The 21,315-nt window shown below is 36.6% G+C and overlaps 1 protein-coding gene across 9 annotated transcripts in view; it reads left to right on the forward strand.

Annotated features, from left to right (window-relative positions):
* Positions 1-21,315, forward strand: part of LOC106134004 (hepatic leukemia factor) — an 88,334-nt gene that overhangs the window by 64,900 nt on the left and 2,119 nt on the right. For 4 of the 9 annotated variants that reach the window (XM_013333936.2, XM_060953530.1, XM_013333938.2 and 1 more), the window contains 5 exons: positions 16,665-16,792; positions 17,091-17,298; positions 17,820-17,932; positions 20,452-20,589; positions 21,156-21,283. In XM_013333936.2, the coding sequence (XP_013189390.1) occupies positions 16,665-16,792; positions 17,091-17,298; positions 17,820-17,932; positions 20,452-20,589; positions 21,156-21,242 (674 nt within the window). In that variant the 3' untranslated portion in view covers positions 21,243-21,283. Of the gene's footprint in view, positions 1-6,876; positions 7,146-16,664; positions 16,793-17,090; positions 17,299-17,819; positions 17,933-20,451; positions 20,590-21,155; positions 21,284-21,315 lie in introns of those variants that run through there. The other 5 variants (XM_013333937.2, XM_060953531.1, XM_013333939.2 and 2 more) reach the window with 3 other exon arrangements.

A 21,315-nucleotide genomic window follows, 5' to 3' on the forward strand; every position in this document is an offset into this window, starting at 1 on the left:
AAAACTATGTAACTACAAATTAATGATAATTATTCTAGTAGTATCGAAATCAACAAACGTTTCAAAGTTTATCATTCAAAAAATCATTAATACCATAATAAATTATAATACCCGTTTATTTCTTAAATAAATCCAAATTTGATTCGTTATAATCCTTCGGAATATTTTGATTGTGAATTTTTTGTGCCAAAGAATTTCAAATACAATAACTCCCATTCGAGGTTCTTTATGGCATCAGCATAGACATTATATTTAGTTTGAGTGCATTTTGTCTCATTGTAGTTAGGTACTTTACTTATGAATATTTTAAAGAAAATACTTTTCACTTCATTGGACTTAAAGGAAACCTCTCGAAACGCTCTCAGACAAGAAAAGGCTTAATGATTTATTCCTGGTAAGACTTGTAGAAATTGAATTTTCAATATAAATTTAAGTTAACGTGCTAAGAAGAGTTGGAGAGCTGAACTTGTAGTAAGGATAAATATGTAAGTTACGTGCTATTGTTAATACTCTTTGATTTTTGTTAAGAATTATCGTTCAGAACAAACGGTTTTGATGTGCTTTTGTTTTTTGTATTACAAGGCTTTCAAAAGGACTGTTTTTTTTTTTACAAGAACACGACATGAAAATGCATATCTTATAAACAGCGTAGGTATTTCTAATTGAAAGCAGTTAATTGATTCATTAACCAATTCATGTATATAGAAAACATATATAAATAACAAATATAAAAACCGCTGCACATAGTTACTGTAGTTATTATGGACCAAATATTTTTTATGGATTGATTTTATTGTGGTTTAATTCTTTATAGTTGCGTTCAATTAAACACAAGGGATTATCGAGCCAATATTAATATAGTTAAATAATTGTTCTCTCTCTCTTTTTTCTCAGATGAGATTCCACCTACTTAAAAAAAAATAGTTTTTACTACCTACTTTTTCCCTAAAAATACTTTATCAATGTTTCCGTATCAAACCAAAACTTATATAAGTACACGAGTACTTGTTGATGGAACTTTCCAGTTTACTCTTTTACAACACCATCTGAAATCGTTCAGATGTTAAGGCTGCGCGTACGCACTGGCATCGCTACTTAAAAAGAAAAGACTTGCAGTACCAGGTGCGCACACGACTATAAACAGCTGTGTTATTGTGCGCAAACAATGGCGCGATAGCCTAGCGATAACAACCTATGGCAGCCGATAAAAGGATCACCGTAAAAGCCTTCAGATAAATGCTTGGTTCAAGTTTCTATACGTATGATTTCGACTTTTTTTTTTTCCTTTCATATTTTCATGACGCAGATGATTCCGATTTCATTTTATTATAAAGTTGCAAGTCTTTTAATAAAGTATCTGCAACTGGGTACAATTCTCAGATGTACGTCAAACCTGTCGGTTCTATTATAACGCATGAATTATTCACCCGCATCAAGTTCTGGAATAGGTACCGCATGAATTTCAGAATGGCATGTGTTGATAAATGCATGTAGTCCCTTATGCTGCTTCGAAGAGATTCAAGCGCCTTTAAGTCAGATCAAAACATCAACGCTCGTTCCATAGTAGTTCTTATCAAAAACAAAAACATAAAATACGGAAATATTTAGAAAATGTTATATGCAATAAAGATTTGTGTGTAGGTCTAGGTGAGCATTACAATGTAGGTTTCTGATAGCGAATGTTGATAAACACCCCAGCGACAGCGGGAGGGGGCGTCTCCCACTGGCGATAGTGAAAATATCCGAATAAGCATCTATTTAATGTGCATTAAGCGCGGTGAGCATTTTCTCGGAGGTTTCGGCAGAGGTGAAAGTGCTCATGTTTTTGAGAAAGGAAAAGTAGCTTATTTTTTGCGGCTCGGCTATTCCGCTCGCCGCTCTCCACCCCCCTCGCCGCCCTGCCCCCGCGCAGCCTGAAAGTGAAACCTGCGCAAGCGCGGCGGGCGAGTCGATGCATTCCATCAAACCACTATCCTTTGGCTTCCTGCTTTGTGCTTCTTGGTCAATGTGATTGGTTCCTGTTATTTTTTATATAATTTAAATCATATCATAGTTTTAAACCACAAAGACGCCTTTGCTGTAGTTCCAAAGTATCTTATAATGATGATGGACAATATGAAGTGAGAGTAAACTTATCTTCTTCCATACTAAATTCATACATTTCTTCAACTCGGAATTTATGAGTCATAAAATAATGTTATTTTCATTGGTGATTTTGCCTTCTAACGTAGCTTTACACTTTATTACTATGACGTTTTGAACGCCTATTAATATGACGTTTTGAACGCCGAGTTGGCTTTAATTTGTACTATTAAAAAGATTTCGCCAAGTTTAAGTACTTCTTTGACCTAAGGCATTAAATTGTAAATAGAATTATAGTAGCCGTACTTACACATGTACTTGTATTTTAATACAATTAGATATTTAATCTATTTTGGTTTTTCAAATCTTATAAGTTCTCTTTTTAATCGAGTAACAGCAATTGCATTAAATCATTCAATGTTAAAAACAAAGTAAGTTCAATATTCATCTTTAAATTTAATCACAAAGATATAATTGTCATTTCGTTAATACCGGTATATTAAAACCACTATAAACTTTAATGATATTCCTGTAAGAAAACTTTTCACATTGAGAGTAGAGCGTCCGTGATGCCCGGTACAATTACGTAATGAATATCCTGCACCGGCTATGTGACTTATGACTATTTTCTGAGTTATGTACGAGTACATTCATTTGAGTTCTAACTAATGCGATGTGTTCTAACTATATGTGTTTCCATGCTCCATATTAAGAGTTTGATTCTCCTACTTTTGGCGGTTCAGACGGGGACGGTAAAAACCTGACTTTCCCAGAATGATAATTGAACACGCAACCTTCCTCTCCAAAGATTGGAGTGCAAATGGGAAAATCGCTAGGAGAAAGAGGAATTAAGGTGTGCAAGGTTTAGCGATGGCGCACTTTAATGCAAGCAAGCAGTCCTATTTCTTAGCACCCGTGGGTTGTTATGAATTCCTTGTATTGTGAGTCAGCATGCACCTGTAAGCGAATAGTTCGCCATTGTTCTGTTATCAGCAGCAACCACAGAGCATGTAAAAACAGTGAAAACTATGAAAACAGGCAGCGGTTGGTGGCTGCTCTGTGCCAATAACTAAGTTGCGAGCCGAATAAAATGTAATTTTTTCAAATTAAGGAATTGAATCACATTGGAAATGGCACTTTAAACAGGTTGGCCCCATTTCCTTTAGAATTTTGGCAGATAAATTCTTTCGTGTAATATCTCGTAAGAACTTGTGTGTAAGTAGTATGTGTAAGTACTTAAATTAAATTTGAACAACAATCTAGAAAATTGTAATACTTAAATCGACCTTAAAAAAGTAATAAAAAAGACTTTGCATTGGCCCGACATAAAATAGGCTAGTTTTCACAAATGTAACACATTGAGGCCTCTATCAAAAACAGTATTTTGTTTTTCAATTTGATTTTCAAATAACAACGGATTATACGCCACATTGATAGATCGTAACATTTAAAATAAATGCAACTAGTGACTCAAGAGTTATTAAGTCTTGAGTAAAAAGAAAGCTCAGCTATTCACAACTAAGATAGGCTTTATCCAAGAAACCCATAATGTTTCACACCTTTCTGTGCGAGAGGCAAAAAAAAACATTAACAAAATCAATAAAAATCATGTCACTACCTTTTGTTTCGCATTCTTTGAAATCGCAACTATTTTTCCTTTTTTTGTAGCTCCATATTGTACTTATGGTAGCCAGTTGGCTATACCATAAGTATAATATATTTAATCGAACTCGATTAAACAAGTAAAATTTTATAAATAAAAGTAAAGTTTTACAATGCCTTTGTACTTTTAATTTTCCGTCAACTTTATCATAAAATAACTTTAACATAAAAGAAATTAATACAATTTCATTAATTTTGGAAAGCTGTTATTTCTTTTGGGAAGCTTTCCTCGACATCGATATTGAAGGATATGGACTTTCACAAATATGCCTGTCTGAAAATATGATTGGTTGTCAATTTTCATTTAATTTTGTAGTGCAGGGACTACGCTAACTACTCTTTAACGTCATAAGCCACATAGTACAAAAATTGATAAATCATACTTATATTCAAAATGTTTGTGAAATATCGTTTATGTGCTTCACTTGAAAACAACTACACAAATTTGGAAAAATACTTTATTATGTATTTCATCATATTTATAAGGCTTTTCAAGCAAACTTTTTAAACCAATTAGACTTGAATAAATTGAGGATGCGGAAGAAAGTGGAATGAGAAATGTTAGAAACCTTAATCCGGATCTGAAGTACATTGGTGACAACTTGAAATACAGAAAGGCAAGCAAGAGTGAGATATATTTTCTACATTAGATAACCCGTAGAGGGAAGTTTTGAAATAAATATAAAGAAACTAGAGAGCGCCCGAGGCGCCGCCAGCGTAAAACAAAAAATCCCGTTAATTCTCGTGGGAATTTGGGAAATCATCTATTAGTTGTAAATCTCTAGATCCAGGGATTTGAGTTGTACGTTGTCTGTCGGTCACTCAGTAACGGAAGAGTTTTATATATATAATAATTGTTTCGTCCAAGTATTTTACACATCATTGAAGTTGGCCCAGTGGGAGAAAGTCACGCATCGGCGGTTTTACCAATATCGCGCTTCCGAGTATGCCGAGTGCCGACCGGTCTCGGGTTCAGAGCCACTTTCATAAAAAAAGAGCAAAAGCGCGGGCGCAGCGCCGGCGATAACGCAACAATGGTGAATTCGCGACCGAGATGTAAACTATTTCTTTTTAACGACGTCGGCAAAAGTTCTGATCTTTATAATAGTTTAGACTAGGAAGAATTTACTATTTTATATTAATAGGTGTTGCCCGTGACTTCGTCTGCCTTAAATCTATATAAATTTTAACTTATAATATTATGCCAATGTCCAAACTTTATTTCTACAAGGTTCATGAAATTTCTTTCAGTAGTTTTTTAGGACTAATATACACACATCCTTACAAACTTCTTTTCATGTATAATATAGTAGTATGGGACTGCGGAAAGCAGGTAGTAAAATAAGTAACATTATTTAAGTAAGTTAAAAATTATTAAATTATAACATTTATACAATCACACGTCTTTCCCGGAGCGGTAGAGATTACATCTTTTCAGTGGCCCCCGAACCCTGCATACTTCTTTCTTTTCATCCACAATCATAACTTGTCGTGCAAACTCGTCGGCTTGCGGTACTCTTGCCACTTTCGCCAGGACGTCTCCGTTTAAATAAAATTAATAATTTATACGTAAATCTAGTATTTATCCCATGCGGAGGAGATATCCATTAAGTCCCCAGTTCTCGACTTACTGATGAAATTGAGATTACAGGTTGCTATCAACTAAAAGGAGAATCCCAATAAAAAAGCCTTTCTCTAGACATTAACAATATAATCGTGAAGAGAAGCAGCGGGCACGCATTATGTTTTTCCTACGCCACAGACTAATGAATAGTTATTATAAATACGACTTCCTTTTCTCGGCTCGATGGTTAGTTGTTGATGTTTGATGTAGATTTGTTATGAAAGTATAGTCGTCCTTTATTTGCACGTGTAGTTTAAGGTTTATATTCTTAATCTATATTATTATAAATAAATGTGAAATTCTGTCTGTCCATTAAGCAGTTTTAATTATTTTTTGTATGATATAGTCGAAGTCAAATTAGTCCACTATTTCGATTAAATTCCACGGGAACAAAAAAGAGGTACGACAGTTTAGCGTCGAACGAAAAATCTAGTGGATATTTCAATATTTATCCAACGAAAAAGGATCTTTTTTACTCTGAATGGAATTGTTTATATATCTTCATGTAATAACATGATTTTGTGATATCCTATTAAATTTATAATCCAATTAAGAAAATTTATTGTTACATATCTCACAAATTGTGCACTTTTCTTTTGCTTTGTACTTAATAATCTTTGTTTTAATCTTTGCCTTTTGCATAATACAAGTTGTATTTAAAATCTAGGTTCTGTTGGATTCTGCTATGGGAAATGAAAATAATGCCTTAGTTGACAATAAGCTTTCTAATGATGAAAACTTTAAATTAGGTCGGTATGACAATGATTATTATATTTTAATTTATATTTTCTCTTCAGAAACAAGTAGGTATAGAACGAGACACTGATTCATTATGAGAAATAAAAGAATGTTATATTGACTTTAAAATAATCATTTTTTCGAGATTTCGAACGGATTGTGATTAATAATAATTTTATATTCAATCTAGTTAAATGAGAGAATTGAAACAAAAGTTTACACGTTTCTGGTCATTTGAACGGCATTTGGAACGATCTCCTACAAAAGACATAAACGCGTCTACATGTTGTGCTCTTTCCCAATTTTCGTTAATAACTATTATTATTCTTCGATAATTAATAATCAAAGTTTATTTACTTCATATCTGTCCAATAATCTCTGAAATAAAAAGTCCTTGGAGCGCGCATGGCCAGCACGTTAAAAACAAAAATCTACGATTTATTCAGCATCTCTTTATTTTTCCGGAAGTTGGTCAGATTCCTCATATTTAGCGTGTAGAGCTATTGTATTTATATAGGTAGGTATGGCGCAACGCTTCTCTAACTTGGTTTGTTTACAAGCGAGGACGACACGTGCTTTCGTATGTACACATAACATGCGCGACGAGTAATCAGTTATCGGCGGCGAGAGTGATCGCGCATCGCATTATGTCACTGCAATTAAAAACTGTGCCGTGCGTGTGGACGCCGCGGTAGGAGCTCCGCGGAGAGGAACAGCAGGGGCCGCGCGGGAGGATGCGCGAGCGCGCGGCAGCCTCGCGGCGGCAGTCGCGTGCCGGGCGTCGAAGCGAGCGCACGTAACCGCGAGCTCGCGCCGCGATGAGTGACCAGTGAGCGAGCGCCTCACCAGCGCCTCGTACACATGGAGTACCAGCACCAACCCATACAGCCGCTCGGGCCGCCGGCGCCTCCGCCGCAGCTGCTGCCGCCCGCGCCGCCGCCGCCGCTACCCTCGCTCCCTCAGCTGCAGCACCAGCACTCCCAGGACGACGACCGTTGGAGCCAGTACCACATCTGGAGACAGCACGTCTTCGTCAACGGTCAGTGTCGACCCTCATCGCGGACGCACTTTCTCCGTGATCGCGGGTGCCCGCGCCCCGGGGCGCGAGAGCTGTGAAAAAGAGAAAGTGCGCGAGCGCAACCCGGACAGAAGTTTCGGTTGATCGAGAGCTCATTGTTTCGGTGATTTCGGACTTTCACTGCGGCCGGGACCAACTCCTGGTGAAAACGCGCCGAAATACTGTGACCAGATGCCCGATTTGTAGTTTGTGGAACGACAAGTCTGTTAAAATTATGTTATTGAAAATTACTTGATAACGCAGTGTCCGGATTGATATTTGAGACAGATTGTGGGTCTCATCATATCTGTGACATCGAGGTCTCGGAAGGAGGTACGCTGGTTTAGATAATGTAATTTGTAGGTAGTTGGCACTCTGTCACGTGTCTCCGGATCTCTGAAGTGCAGGTCGCAAACCCGATTACCCGGCGGCGCACGGAAGCCGTACTACCGGGAGACGACAGAGCTCTTGCCGCGACCTCACGCACGGCGGTTTGTCTATTTAGCGACTGTCTTGTATGCCACTGTGGCGTTCTTATTTTTGATACTATCACTTTCGCTTATTCAAATACTTCCAAATTAGGAATATTAAAAAAAATTTGCTAAGATATTTTTTTTTTTACGTAATACTCTATTAATCTTAAGCACGGGGGAGGATAATATTGATTTTGACTTTTATATTTATTTTTATTGCAACGCGATACGCCTCAGGGCTCTTCATTCAGGAATTAAAATTTACCGAAGTGGTTATTTCCACGTAACCTTTAATAAAAACCATTGTTGGTCAATTCTTTAATAAGTTCTGAGTAACCGTGTGATAATATTAATTCCAATTATGACTTACCATACTCTTTGAAAAAAAAATATATTGTATATAACAAATGGAAAAAGCCATTCAGAGTACATTCGTTTCGATGTTGCTGACTAAAATAACTGCTTTCCCATTAAAATGCTTGCAGTACAAAACTTGTCGTCGGTGTCGCTTAACAATAAAAGCATCACACAATGGCAGAACAGCCCACGTGTCTGACGTCACATGCCAAGGTCACACTTGTTAATCCTTCTGCTTCTCATGATATTCGTAGTTAGTATTTCATTGCTATAAGAATTCCATGATTTCATGATTCAAGACCTTCCATGTCACATCAGCTAAGGCCATCATCACCCTATTGTCATCTTTTTTCCCTTACGCGGTAGAGAGAGCCAACAGTCTTGGAAAAACTCAACAAAAATATAACGAATTAACCATTGAAAACTGTAACGCCAATTTTTTTAACATATGTCGATTAACTAAGTATAATATACAAGGAGGGTGTAATAAGAACCGTTAGAAAGGCATGGACGAACGTGAGCCTTGATCGGAGAAGTTCTGGTGAGAGCTCAGGTAAAGAATAGCCTCAAACAATGAGCCTATATAGGGTTTATGGCAAGTGTAAAGATGAACCACTTGCCTAACCCACCGGTAAAGAGGCGTGATATGTACGACTCCTTTGCAAAAGTAAGACCAATGGATTCCGTAGTTTTTCGTTTATTCGTATTTAAATCGTATATATCGTATGTAAATGCTGCTTCAAAACGAATAAAAGTACCTAGAGTTGCTCTTTCGGATTCTGCGGTTTTTCCTAAGTAGGTTGATATGCTTAGTGCTTTATGGGAGAAACCTTAAGGACATTGTATAAGGGTCCTTTTAAGTTGTATTTTCTTATAGGCATGATAGAGTATATATTATGAGGTAAAGTAAAGTAAAAATGTATTTATTACTCTCCATAAAGTCTTACAGGTTAAACATTTTAATGCAGCTAAATACACATTAATGCAGCTAAATACACATTAAATTATCTAACAGTAAATTCTCTCATTAATAAACTGACTTCAAAAGTTTCATTATAATGAGACTTTAGATTATGATTTAGAGAGGAATCAAAATTCTACCATCTCTTAATTACGCCGAATATCAAAACATCAAATGTATGTAGATGTTGGCTGTTTAAAATATCTATATCATTTACAACCAGAAGAACTTTTTTTTTTTTGACGCATGAAGAAATTTAATGACAATTATTAAATATTCATAAACATACCATGCAACGCATTACATTGACTTCCGAAATCTGCGCGAAGAATTGTTGCTCGTTGCTCTTTGTAGGTATTAAATGCACATGTTCTAAAGCTGTGTCTTAGAACGAAAGAAAAATTACCTATAATGTTAACATTGTCTACAAAATCTTACTATTTTAGTTCATCTTTCTATAGAATAGATAACATATCTTCTTTTGCAACAACATTGATTTAATTGCCCCAATATCGTCTGCACTTATAATTAATTATAGGCATAACTTTCAGATTGGCTTTCTGCTTGGTGGATATCTAGTGTATCGAAAGACTCCGAATCACGTCATCGCTTTTTTTATTAATCTCCGCGACGCCCGCGGCGCACTTTCACTTGGAATATTTGGGAAAAAGTGGCGACCTTTTGGCAACTTTCTCCTCGCCCCTCGCCCCGACCCGCCCCTCCCCGCTCCCTGCACGTGCTTTCTTCCGCGTACACACAGCCACAGAACACTTTTACTTTTTCAACTAAACAATACGCAGCGGCGATCGAAAGTGGTCTTAACGAAGCGTAGGCCGACGACAGACCCGGTAGAACGGTTCTGACAAATTATATGTATGACTACATAGATTGTAAGATAGGTAATTTATGATGATGATATTCAAATGAAAATGATAAAACTTTGATTATTTTATCTAGTAAACTATTACTTTTACAATAATAAAAGTTAACTATAACCTTTATCGGGTAATCGTCATTTTTCGGACTAAAATTAAGTCTATTTTTATTTTAACTTGAAAAGTATGACGCTGTTCAATCTTTGGGATGGCATAACTGATTCACAATCCACTTAAAGTAAATTCAACTGTATTTCGAAAGTTAAATTTATAATTAACGAGTAGTATATGAGCTGCAAGATAAATCTAAGATTACACTTATGGGAGCATTTGTACGACCAAATTTTGCGTAGAACTAAATACAAATTTGTGATTAGTAATGTAGTGAAATCAGGAATAGCGGTTGCAAAAGATATAGATCGAGTAGGCAAAGTAATGCAATTTTAGTAGCTGAATGATTCAATTTAGATGTCATCCAGGATGGCATATTACCGTCAACAGCTCCACTACTTACGAGCGACAGACAGCAAAATTACATCCAATAGGCAATGAGGAAGCAGTGAATACAACAATGCTAAGTACGATGAAAATCACTCATTTGATGACTCAATGGAGGTTTATACTAGCTGATACTCCCTGGGTTACTCGTGAGAATTTCAGGTACTTAATTGGTGAAAGTCTTCTTCCAAGCAAAATTTTAGATGATGTTTCACTAGATAATCAATTTTACCTTACTTCCTTCACTAAACACGGAAGTCTCAAGAGTATCACCATCTACACGTCGTCAGTTGATTGAAGTGTATTGGGAAGGAATTCATGGAGAAAATTAAGAAAAAATCTCTTTAGATGATTATAGAAACGAGAACTGTTTGTAGCCAAATAAATGATAAAATATCTCAAATGACGTCACGGAAACGTTCTGTGTACCGAATATAATTTTAGAAATTTATGCATGAAGCTAAATAAGAGTAATACAAATATTAATCGTTGTCTAATTATCATGCGCGTTCTTAAGTTTTATGTAGCAGAAGTCAATCTTCGTTCTAATTATAATAAAAAGACAATGTTTATCAAATGTGATATAATTCTGTGTAGTAACGAAAATGAGCTCATGATCAAATTGTAACCTTAACTTTGAACTTAGTATTTCATATGGTCTTATTTCAGTCTAGCTAAAAGTAACGCAGTTTTCTTTGTTAGTAACAGTCGGCCGCAGACCACTCGGCGGTTTGTTCAAGCCGCTCGGCAAAGAGAGTAAAAGTAATCTTCCGATACTTCCGCATTCCCCCTCCGCCCCGCAGCGTCCGCACTCTCGCCTTCCCGACTTTTACTTTCGATGGCGCGATCGCACGCACCGCGCTGTCCGCCCCGCTACGTGAACTCTCCGTCCGTATTTCCTGTCTCTGCTTGCTTTACACAACTACTACTCCTAGCTGGTTTCCGCAGCTGCGCCCGCGGCAATTTCATAAAAAGTTGGCTTATATACTCCTTAGGTCTATCCTATCTCTGACCCATATTTTGTTAAAATCGGTCAAAATTTTTAGTTTATTCATTATTAACATTATAATTAAATAATTGACTTTAGAAAAGGTTTACTTAAAACTGACGATTGTAGTTAATTTGTCCTCAAATAAACCATGAAATTTCGATTCATCAACTCATCGTAGTCGGTATTATCTACTCACGTACATTGCGGGCGCTAAGGGTTATCATATATCACATTGATGCTAACCTATGTAGTGTTTATAATTTGATATCATAATATCACACCATATATGTAAGTTGGCTGTTTTAATTACCTTATATTGACATCGATCATTCTCATAATAATTAATACTTTATTTTCACATAATTTAGATGGTATTTTTATTTATACAGAGGTAGACTTACAGCTAGGTGTACGTAAGAATATATTACAGAACTAGAATAGTAAACCCAAGAATTTTAACAGGGAAATATCACTGAAATTAAGAATAGCCAGGATATGTAATAAATATGCATTACAAGTTATAAACAATATGAAGTGGAAATTAATTAATAAATAGAAAAATGGGAGCGATTGTGTGGTCATTTTTAAAACATTTATAGAAGTACAGATAACTATTACAAGAAGTAACAGTTATGTTATGTTTTATAATTATAAATAGTATGTTCATATTTCTAGAAATAAGTGACAACACTTATTTGCGATCGAAGTCAACAATAAGTTTGATGTCACATATATTGAAACTAGAGAACACCCGCGGTTCCGCCCGCGTTTATCAAAAAATTCCGTTATCTCCTGGTCCCGCGGGAATTTGCAAAAATCCTTTCTTAGCGGATGCTTACATCATAGCAAATTTTAGCTCGAACGGTCCAGTAGCTTGGGCTGTGCGCTGATAGATCAGTCAGGGAATCAGTAACCTTTGCGTTTTATTTATATAGATTGACTATATAGACTAAATTTAGAATGTTATTACTTTATGTATAAAATGTACAAAGGCATCAAATCAGTATACATTTTTATGAAGACGTAGTTACGTCTTTATAAAAACGTATGTATGTATCTTAAAAGCACTAAAAGTAGTCTTATTTAAAAAAAATTGTGGCCCAAAAGATTTATTAAAGTAAAGACATTCTTAACACTTTTTCCTTTTATAACTTAAAACATATACTTTAATAATTTCCAGTAAATTCCTACTGCAGTTTAGATACTTTATGCACTGGAGATAAATTGCATCATAGCATTGCTACTTGGAAACGTAGTTAACGTTTCCAAGAAACTGGACTATTTTATTTGACAAGTAATAGATAATGCCGAAGTTACCTTCTTCCAAAATGGGTAAAAATTCACAAGTCCACAGGACTTTCTAGTCCAAATGGAATAAATAATATAAATATTCGGTAATACTACTTATGAAAATCTGCTAAACCCTAATTGTCTATCAACAACTGAAGCGAAACGATGACGTAAAGTGGGCCAGGTCAGGAGGTTTTGCGAGGCTGAGAATAAAGTACACCGCGGACTGTTACGGCTTTCTCGTTCACTTTCGCTCAATTCACACGTTTACGAAAATGATCGCACGTCGCCGGAAAACGCTACTTTCTCCATTGCGCAAGAGCAGCTACTTCCCGCACTGCCCCCGCCACCCGCCCCGGCACTCCTCACCTATATTTCCTGAGTAGGAAGCGAAGGTGTTGCACAACACTAGCTCCCCACCATGCATTCAACCCTGCACAACAACTTGCCTGCAATATCTATCTCTTTCCTAATACCTATGTTTTAATGTTGTCTTCTTGGCAATGGCCAGGTTCGCACGCAGCTGTGAATTCGTCAGCAAGTCAGCTTGGCGAGGTTAGTTTTGCGCAACATTACACACATTTGGGCGTCGCTTTCTCGCGCCCTCTCGAGGAAAGTGAGAGTGCTGTGTCAGAGCGCGGAACTCGCCGTCGATTCGGACACTTTCTCCGCGGCTTCCCCCGCCCCTCACCCTCCCCTCTGAGTCCCAGCCCAACACTTCCACGCATCACAATCAATTATCTTTTCGTCTTTCTCCGCTACGAGTATTTGAATATGGAGTTTCTATTGTTGTTGTTGTTGTCAAGTACTATAGAAATCATCAACTAACGACCTTTTGTGTCTGTATTGTTGGTATATTTTTTAAATCAATCTTCGTAGTTTACTCATTCTTGGTTTTCAAAATCTGTAGAAGATATCGTCAAACTTAGGCGACTCGACTGAAACTAGCAACAAAATCGGATATGTCGTCACTTCTCGGCCGTCCTCGGCTTGAGCTCGAGCACTTTCTCCGCCGAACGAAATCGAGAGCTATCGCGCTTTACTTCCGGAAGTAACATTATATCATGAGACCTATATTCTTGTTATATTGCAATCTTATTCACTCTTATACGGAAACAGCTGTAAATCTCCAGGTGGAACATAAGTCATACTTTTTTAGGGCTGAGGGAATTGTTTTCATTTGAATATTGCATAATTTTACCACAAGTATCACCGTTCAAGCTGATGAGTTAAGGTGATTAAAGACTCATCCGAAAGGGCGATCACGCACGCCTCATAGCTGGTGATGTGTGAATGCCTCAGGTGGCGTGGTATGCACGAGCGCGGAACAGCGAGGAAAGCGTGGCGCGCACGTAACTCAGCAAGTAGGTTACTTCCCGCTTCCTCAACCCGGTCCCCCGTCCCCCGCGCCCCCTCCTCGCACCCTGCCTACTTTACAGTAGTCTACTGTTTTTACCTAGGAAGCCAATCGCGTGTTTCCCACGAGCGGTATTGTGTCACAAGCTGATGTTTTGCACCTGGCTGTCACGATCGCAGTGTTCCGTAGGGGCTTTTGATGACTCTATAGTAGCTTCACAATATTCTCACCAATACTACATATTTCCTCTACACGGTGTATTATAGCAAAAATATTGCGTGCTCCACTTCTCATTAAAGTCACAATCATGGTCTTAGTTTATTCCCGGAAACACCCTGAGTCTAAGATTCTTGGAGGCTACAACTAAGCCTTTGTGTTTGGTCATGCTTGATATCCCATACACCATCATCCAGAGAAATAGCTAGCATATACGCCACTGTAACTCGCTGAGACTTATAAGCTTTCTTCTGGAAACTTTAATAAATTTATATTTATATATAATATCAGGCAAAACTTAATAAGAAGCTTAAACAAAGTAAAACAACAAAAACTTCTTATAAGAAGATGTCATATTAGTACCTGAAAAGTTTTTATACTAATTGTTCATATATTTCCGTACATCTAAGTAATGTTTTAAGATATCGTCAATTCCTATACTATCACGATTTGTATGAGATTGTCTAGACGTTTAATTTGTACGGCTGACAGTATTGTGGTATTGTCGACTATGCTAATGCACCGGCTTGCCTTGGACTCGTCGCCTCTCGACACGTTATCAACAAACACATCGATATGTTCCCGTCACTATATGATCACGTTCTTCGCTATATCCCTGTTTTAAATAATTACCGTCAATCACAACATATAATAAAATCTAGCGAAACTGAACGATTTGACGGTAAGAGCGGTTTATATCTGAATTGAAAAAAAATCCCGAGTTTAGAATGATCGAGATAGTACTTACAGTAGAGTTTCAAACCAATAATTTATTCCATTGATGTCGTCTTGATTTCAGAAAGTTCTTAGTTCTTCGTTACAATACAATAAATCTGAGATAAAGACCATTGAGACTGAGGTAGCAGCGGACAGGGAAAAAATATTTATATCATTTCGTTAGTGGACCCCAAAAAAAGGTTGACAATAACATCGGGAATACGCTACAACTAGAGAACGAATGTAAACAAAAGGAAGAAACAAATGAAATAGAACTTAGTTCCCGAGGCAGTGAAGCACTGATAGGAAGTAAGACCAGAAATAAAGGGAAACTAATTCTACAAGACAAATACCTATTAGTGAATGTCCAAATAAGGCCGAAAGGGTCAATGAAACACAGATAAACAAAATGTAAAATGCTAGTTTCTTGCAATGAAATATGTATTATTTCTAGATACAAGACGTCATTTCATTTCGCAAAGAGGCCACTTGCATGTGTTAGTTACAAATGGATTCAAAACTTTACTATCTGTACAAAAAGAAATATCCTCCGATAATGATCGTGCATTTACTATGAGACATTAGACAATTGTTTAATTTATAATATTATTTTTCATTGTACATTGTACAAAATGCATTCGTATTTTCATGAAAGACCTAAATCTTGCACAATTATGTAAAAGAAGTAGGCTAAAGACAATTGACATGTTACCTTAATAATATGACTGACCTGACACATACAGAAGAAACACCAAATAAATGTTTAAGCTTAAGGTAATTAGTTAATAAATAACTATAAAATATATACTTTTCCTCTTATTGGTAATGATGAAACTATGAATTGGGAATTCAAACAAAAACAAAGAATCAAGTATAATTACCTACTATTACAATACTTATTTTTAGCGCGAGATTTATTTTTAAATATTTTTAAACGAAAATCCTACATGCATCATCAACCTGCGGCTACAACGAAAAAAAAATACTTTTTAATCCTATTTGGAAATTCGAAGGACGACCTGACCCATTTATCTATGACCCGATGTACGGATTAAAAAACCATTCGCTTCCATTAGATGACCCAATGATCTAGTTTTTTGTATTAGTTTGTAGCATTTTAATTTTATACGCAAAACCTAAAACGGTAAATATATTTTCTTAATCGGTCTATATAGAAGCAAGCTGAAGTTACGTCGTCTTCATGTTTGGTCATGTTCGTCAAATCTGCAGAAATCTTAATAACCGATTTCTATGGACAAAGCACTTACATTGTACATTTCCAAAATGAACACATATTTTTATTTTACTAAATCAGTTTTTATTTGCTGTGGCGAATCTGTTTTGTCGATGTTTACATATCATATTGTGATGCTATGCGAGTGCAAATTCATTTATTTGAAATTGGTACTTACATCTAGAAATGCCTGTATAGTAATTTTATCTTTCATATAGTAAATCGTCAAAATTTGTTTCATATGTTGCATTTAGCGCAACTGGTCTACAACGACGTTTCGTGGAACCTACAGACCTAAAGTATTTAAAATTGGTGGCTTTCTAAAATTGTTTGACTATTTTTTACTCTTTTTGTTAAGTATTATAAGAAATACAAGAAAAAAGTTTTATTTTATGAAACTACTTTTGTCACCAATTTTAAAACTGAAGCAACTAAAGGTTGTAGGCCGGCCCGCGCGCAAGGTCTGCGGCCGCCTGTTCGTAGTGATACGGCCTCGTGGCCGCCAGTGACCACGGCTCGCTTCTTGTTGCAGGCAAGTCGGTGAACAGTAAGGACGCTCTAGAGGACAAGAAAGATGACACCGAGCTGTGGGACGCGCAAGCCGCCTTCCTCGGCCCCAACCTGTGGGAAAAGACGCTGCCCTATGACCCTGATCTCAAGGTACAAGAAGTCAATAAACGCCACTTTATTACCTATTGCGTGTGTGCCTCTTCGGCTTTCGAGCCGCGCTAGGTGGTAGAGTAGCTAGCTTTTCCCTTTACTCTCAATCCTGGCCCTTCCCTGTATCGAATTTCCTTAACGTTTATTTACAAACTAGATGTTAATTTATGTCTTAGTTGTTAAGTGCGAGCGAATTTTGCAAACGCGATTGATTCTGAATTTGCTGAGCATTCCTTGTAAGTGTCGGCCACTTGGCTCAGTACTGCTGGCCGCACTTGACCCGCTGATGTGGTTTCAGTACGTGGACCTAGACGAGTTCCTGTCGGAAAATGGCATGCCGGGAGAGGCACTGGGCGGCGCGCACCTTGGCGGGTCGGCGTTCGGCGCCGGCGCGGGGCTGGCGCTGGGCCTGCCGCCGCCGGTCACCAAGCGCGAGAGATCCCCGTCGCCCTCCGACTGCATGAGCCCCGACACCATCAACCCACCGCTCTCACCCGCAGACTCTAGTAAGTATTTATAAACATTCCAGATTTTTTCTTCTGTCTCTATGCTTTGCACATTTGCGTAACCTGTAGCATTCTATTGTTCTATTCTGGTGCTTTATTTCTAATTCATCTTTAAAATTATTAAGTAGGTTCCTTAATACATAAAACAATCTATGGAAAGGAACTAGACAACTAAATATTTAATCAGTGCTTAGTATTAAACAGGTTTGCATCTATTTCACTTTCTACAGCACGTGCCTATAATGCACTCTGGATTGCACAAATTGAGAACTTCCTCCTTGTTTGTGTGTTTAAATACTAATTGTTTAAGCCTATGAAATTCATGTTTTTTAATGTTCCTTTGACAAAAGAACAGCTACACTTAAGATCGTAATACCATCCCAACCCTCTAGCCTTCTGCACAATCACTAATGGAAACGATTTTAATAGGTAATTTTGTTTTTGTTGATTACTATTTTCAATAAATAGCTTTTTAAAATAAAACAGTTTCATGCGTTAACGTGCTACCATGAAAATTCCAGCATTTTCCATGGCGTCGTCGGGGCGCGACTTCGACCCCCGGACGCGCGCATTCTCCGATGAGGAACTGAAGCCGCAGCCCATGATCAAGAAGTCCAGGAAACAGGTAAATGAAGTTAGTGCGCTATCATTCCTAGCGGCATGCCACGAACTGCCTGCGGGGAGCGGCGGCGTTCGCACTTACACACACATTCTTACATACCCACACGTACACAACCATAGATTCATATACACACACATCATATATACATACATTCACATTCATATATACATACAGTCTTATACGCGTAACATTAACATAAGTTCATAAATAGGGGATAATTTAACTATTAATCGTTTAATTAGAAAAGAATTAAAAATAATGTTAATGGTTGAGGGAGTGATGACACTAAGTATATTTTAAATACTTTGAAGATCTTTTGTATTCATCATATTTTTTATGACCCAGATCCATCTAGCATCATTCTGACTTAAATACCATTAAAATCAGCCCAAAAATTTGGCCACAGACTCCAAAGTGGTACCGATATTTTGATAGTTGACAACACATACACACACACAACACTTCACAGGGTCTCAATCTTACACGTGCTTTATTAACGCTTTACCAAATATATACTAAAAACCAATAACCACTAACAAAACTAGGTTTTCGTAATAATAACGCCAGATTCATGTGGATAACGCAGATAAAACAAATAGAGAGACGATAAAAAAAAATCTCGACTGGTTAATTTTTTTGTCATTTTCGAGCTTGTAATTTATTTATATTCATTTTCAATAAAATAAATCTACTTGATTTTGGCGATTTTGTTCTCGACCTAGTACCACTTATAATCGGAAAAAGCACAACTCACAATCTCAAATTATAATCTTTACCTAACCGGGCATAGAGTTTTGATAAACTAGTAAATAAATATAAAATAAAGCGTAAAAACGGCTCTAACCCAAGACAAATTCTTTTTATATTAAGAGAATACATTTATATATACTTATAACGTTAGATTTTCTTTAACATATTTTTGCATAGCACATTTGCATGCCTTCACCAAGCCTTTTCTATTTATGGTTAAATACATATAAGTATGACTATATATACTCTCGACAACTCTGCTATTCTTTTATCTGAACGTTTTTGTAATCATAACAAGAAAATCTAGAATAATATTAGCTTGAAAATATTCATTATATCGAAGGAACAATGCTTTGTATTATAAGCAGCAACAAGTATGAAGCCTATATTTTTTGCTCACTTTTGTCGCGAAACTATTCATAGATATGATCAAATGAATACTTGTTACTTTTTGTATAGTTTTTATTTAAAACAAATTATGATTTGTAAATATTTATCAATTACCAATTAATGAAATAGTTGTTAAAGATTTTTTTAGGACCGGCAACGTTTTTGTGACTCCGAGATTTGGTCGCATTTTCTGGCTGCGGTAACCACTTCCATCGAGGAGGACCGTATGTCTCACGACTGTAAAATGGCTTTAACAAATATTATTACATTATTATGATCTGCAACCACACAGATAAATATGGATTGATGAAAGTATATTTTTTGTATTTAAATATTTCCACTATGTTTTATATTTAACTTCACCCTTCTTTGTTTTCCTTTCGAACAACTAATAGCTTTTCGAGACATTGAATGACGAATTAGCTTCCTCATTATTGCATGACCTTGCCAAATCGTTTAAAGTAATGTTTGATCAAAAAAATCAATACAGAAAATGCAAATTTAATTTATTGACATCAGTTTTACAGTAGGCGAAGAAAAAGTGTTAAAAAACACATCATTCAATTTCAAACACTTACTCGTAACACCGATACACATATAACACAGCTTTATTCAACATATGATTCAAAATCTGATTGGAACATTTTATTTATTACATCTGTTCATTGCATCAGATAAAATTAATTAATCATTAATATTTATCATCAAATTACACATTCGAACTTGCATCTTACACTGCTCTGATAGTAAAAGGGAAAACCAATATTTTTTAAAATTTAAATAATGAAGACTTATACTTGCTCTTAAAATACTTATGTACATATATACCTAGTGATAGTATTCAATAGGGATTTTGTACATAAAATATTCGAGTTAAATATGAGATTCGTAGCACTACTACGAACTACCTACGTGTGTGCCTACGAACTTGCTAGTAGCATGCTACGATAATTTTTCGATTTAAGTATATTTTTCTTATAAAACTTCAAAGCTTATGCAACTCCCATGAAAAATTTGTTTAGAAGATAAATATTAGTGCTGTGAATCTCTTGTAAGCTCACACAATAATGGACACAGCAAAGCTCGCGTACAAGCGATTTCATCTTAACAATCCGTCATACCAAGGTAACAAAAAAAGTCTCTTGTAACTAGCCCTATAGCTTACTATTCTGAGACCTATTAACATCATATCTCAAAAAGTAATATTTAATTCTGGTGTTATTTATACCAAGAAAGTCTCTCATAACTCTGTTGAGTAAAACTACAATATGACCAATCAATTGTACGCGGGCCCGGGGTGAGGTAGCACAGTTGACGTAACCCGTTACTGGTGGGTGAAGGGTGGTTTGAGTGTGTCCCGCGGCGTGCTAACCTATCGTCGCCGTCGGCAGTTCGTGCCCGATGACCTCAAGGACGACAAATACTGGGCGCGCCGGCGGAAGAACAACATGGCCGCCAAGCGGTCGAGGGACGCGAGGCGCATGAAGGAGAACCAGATCGCGCTCAGAGCTGGCTACCTCGAGAAGGAGGTAAGTGGAGTTTTGTACTTGTGGGACCGCCTAGAGGAACGTACATACATATACTATATAATCAATTCCCTTACGAGGAAGACACAAACAAGTCATGAAAAGACCTGAAAGGCCACGTTTGACTGTATGAAGATATTAAGATAGTAATAGTTGCTAACCCCTCGTTATAAGTTAAATTCGCTTGATTGACTTTTAAAATGTGCACAGAAAGAGAAGCACTCTGTATTTTCTACCAGACATTAAAAAATTTAAATCCGTTTGAACTTAATCTGCCTGCAAACAAGGCGAGATGTATGACTCGCAAGCTCAAATACCTTAGTATAAAAAAAATTGGCATTTCTATTAAACACAGTTTTTCTACTATTTACTTTGAATGACAATAACACAATATCTAATGTATGTAAGACTGGTCATTAAATATCAAGGGTAATTTAATAAAATATTAAATTAATAAATTATGTACCTATCTATTATGTAATTATTATCTACCTTAAGTATTAAACCCACTTTATCATTCCGACTTTTTATAGGCTTTTGTAATATAAATTGAGTATGTAAATTTTTAGAATATGGGACTGCGGCAAGAGGTGGAGCTACTGAAGAAAGAAAATCACATCCTGCGTGAGAAGCTGTCCAAATTCGCGGACGTATAAACGGCCCTCCCCCCGCGTAGCACAAACACGCCGCACGACATGTAAGTATTGTATTTACCCATAATATTACGAG

Source organism: Amyelois transitella, chromosome Z (assembly GCF_032362555.1).
Source record: "Amyelois transitella isolate CPQ chromosome Z, ilAmyTran1.1, whole genome shotgun sequence".
NCBI lineage: Eukaryota > Metazoa > Arthropoda > Insecta > Lepidoptera > Pyralidae > Amyelois > Amyelois transitella.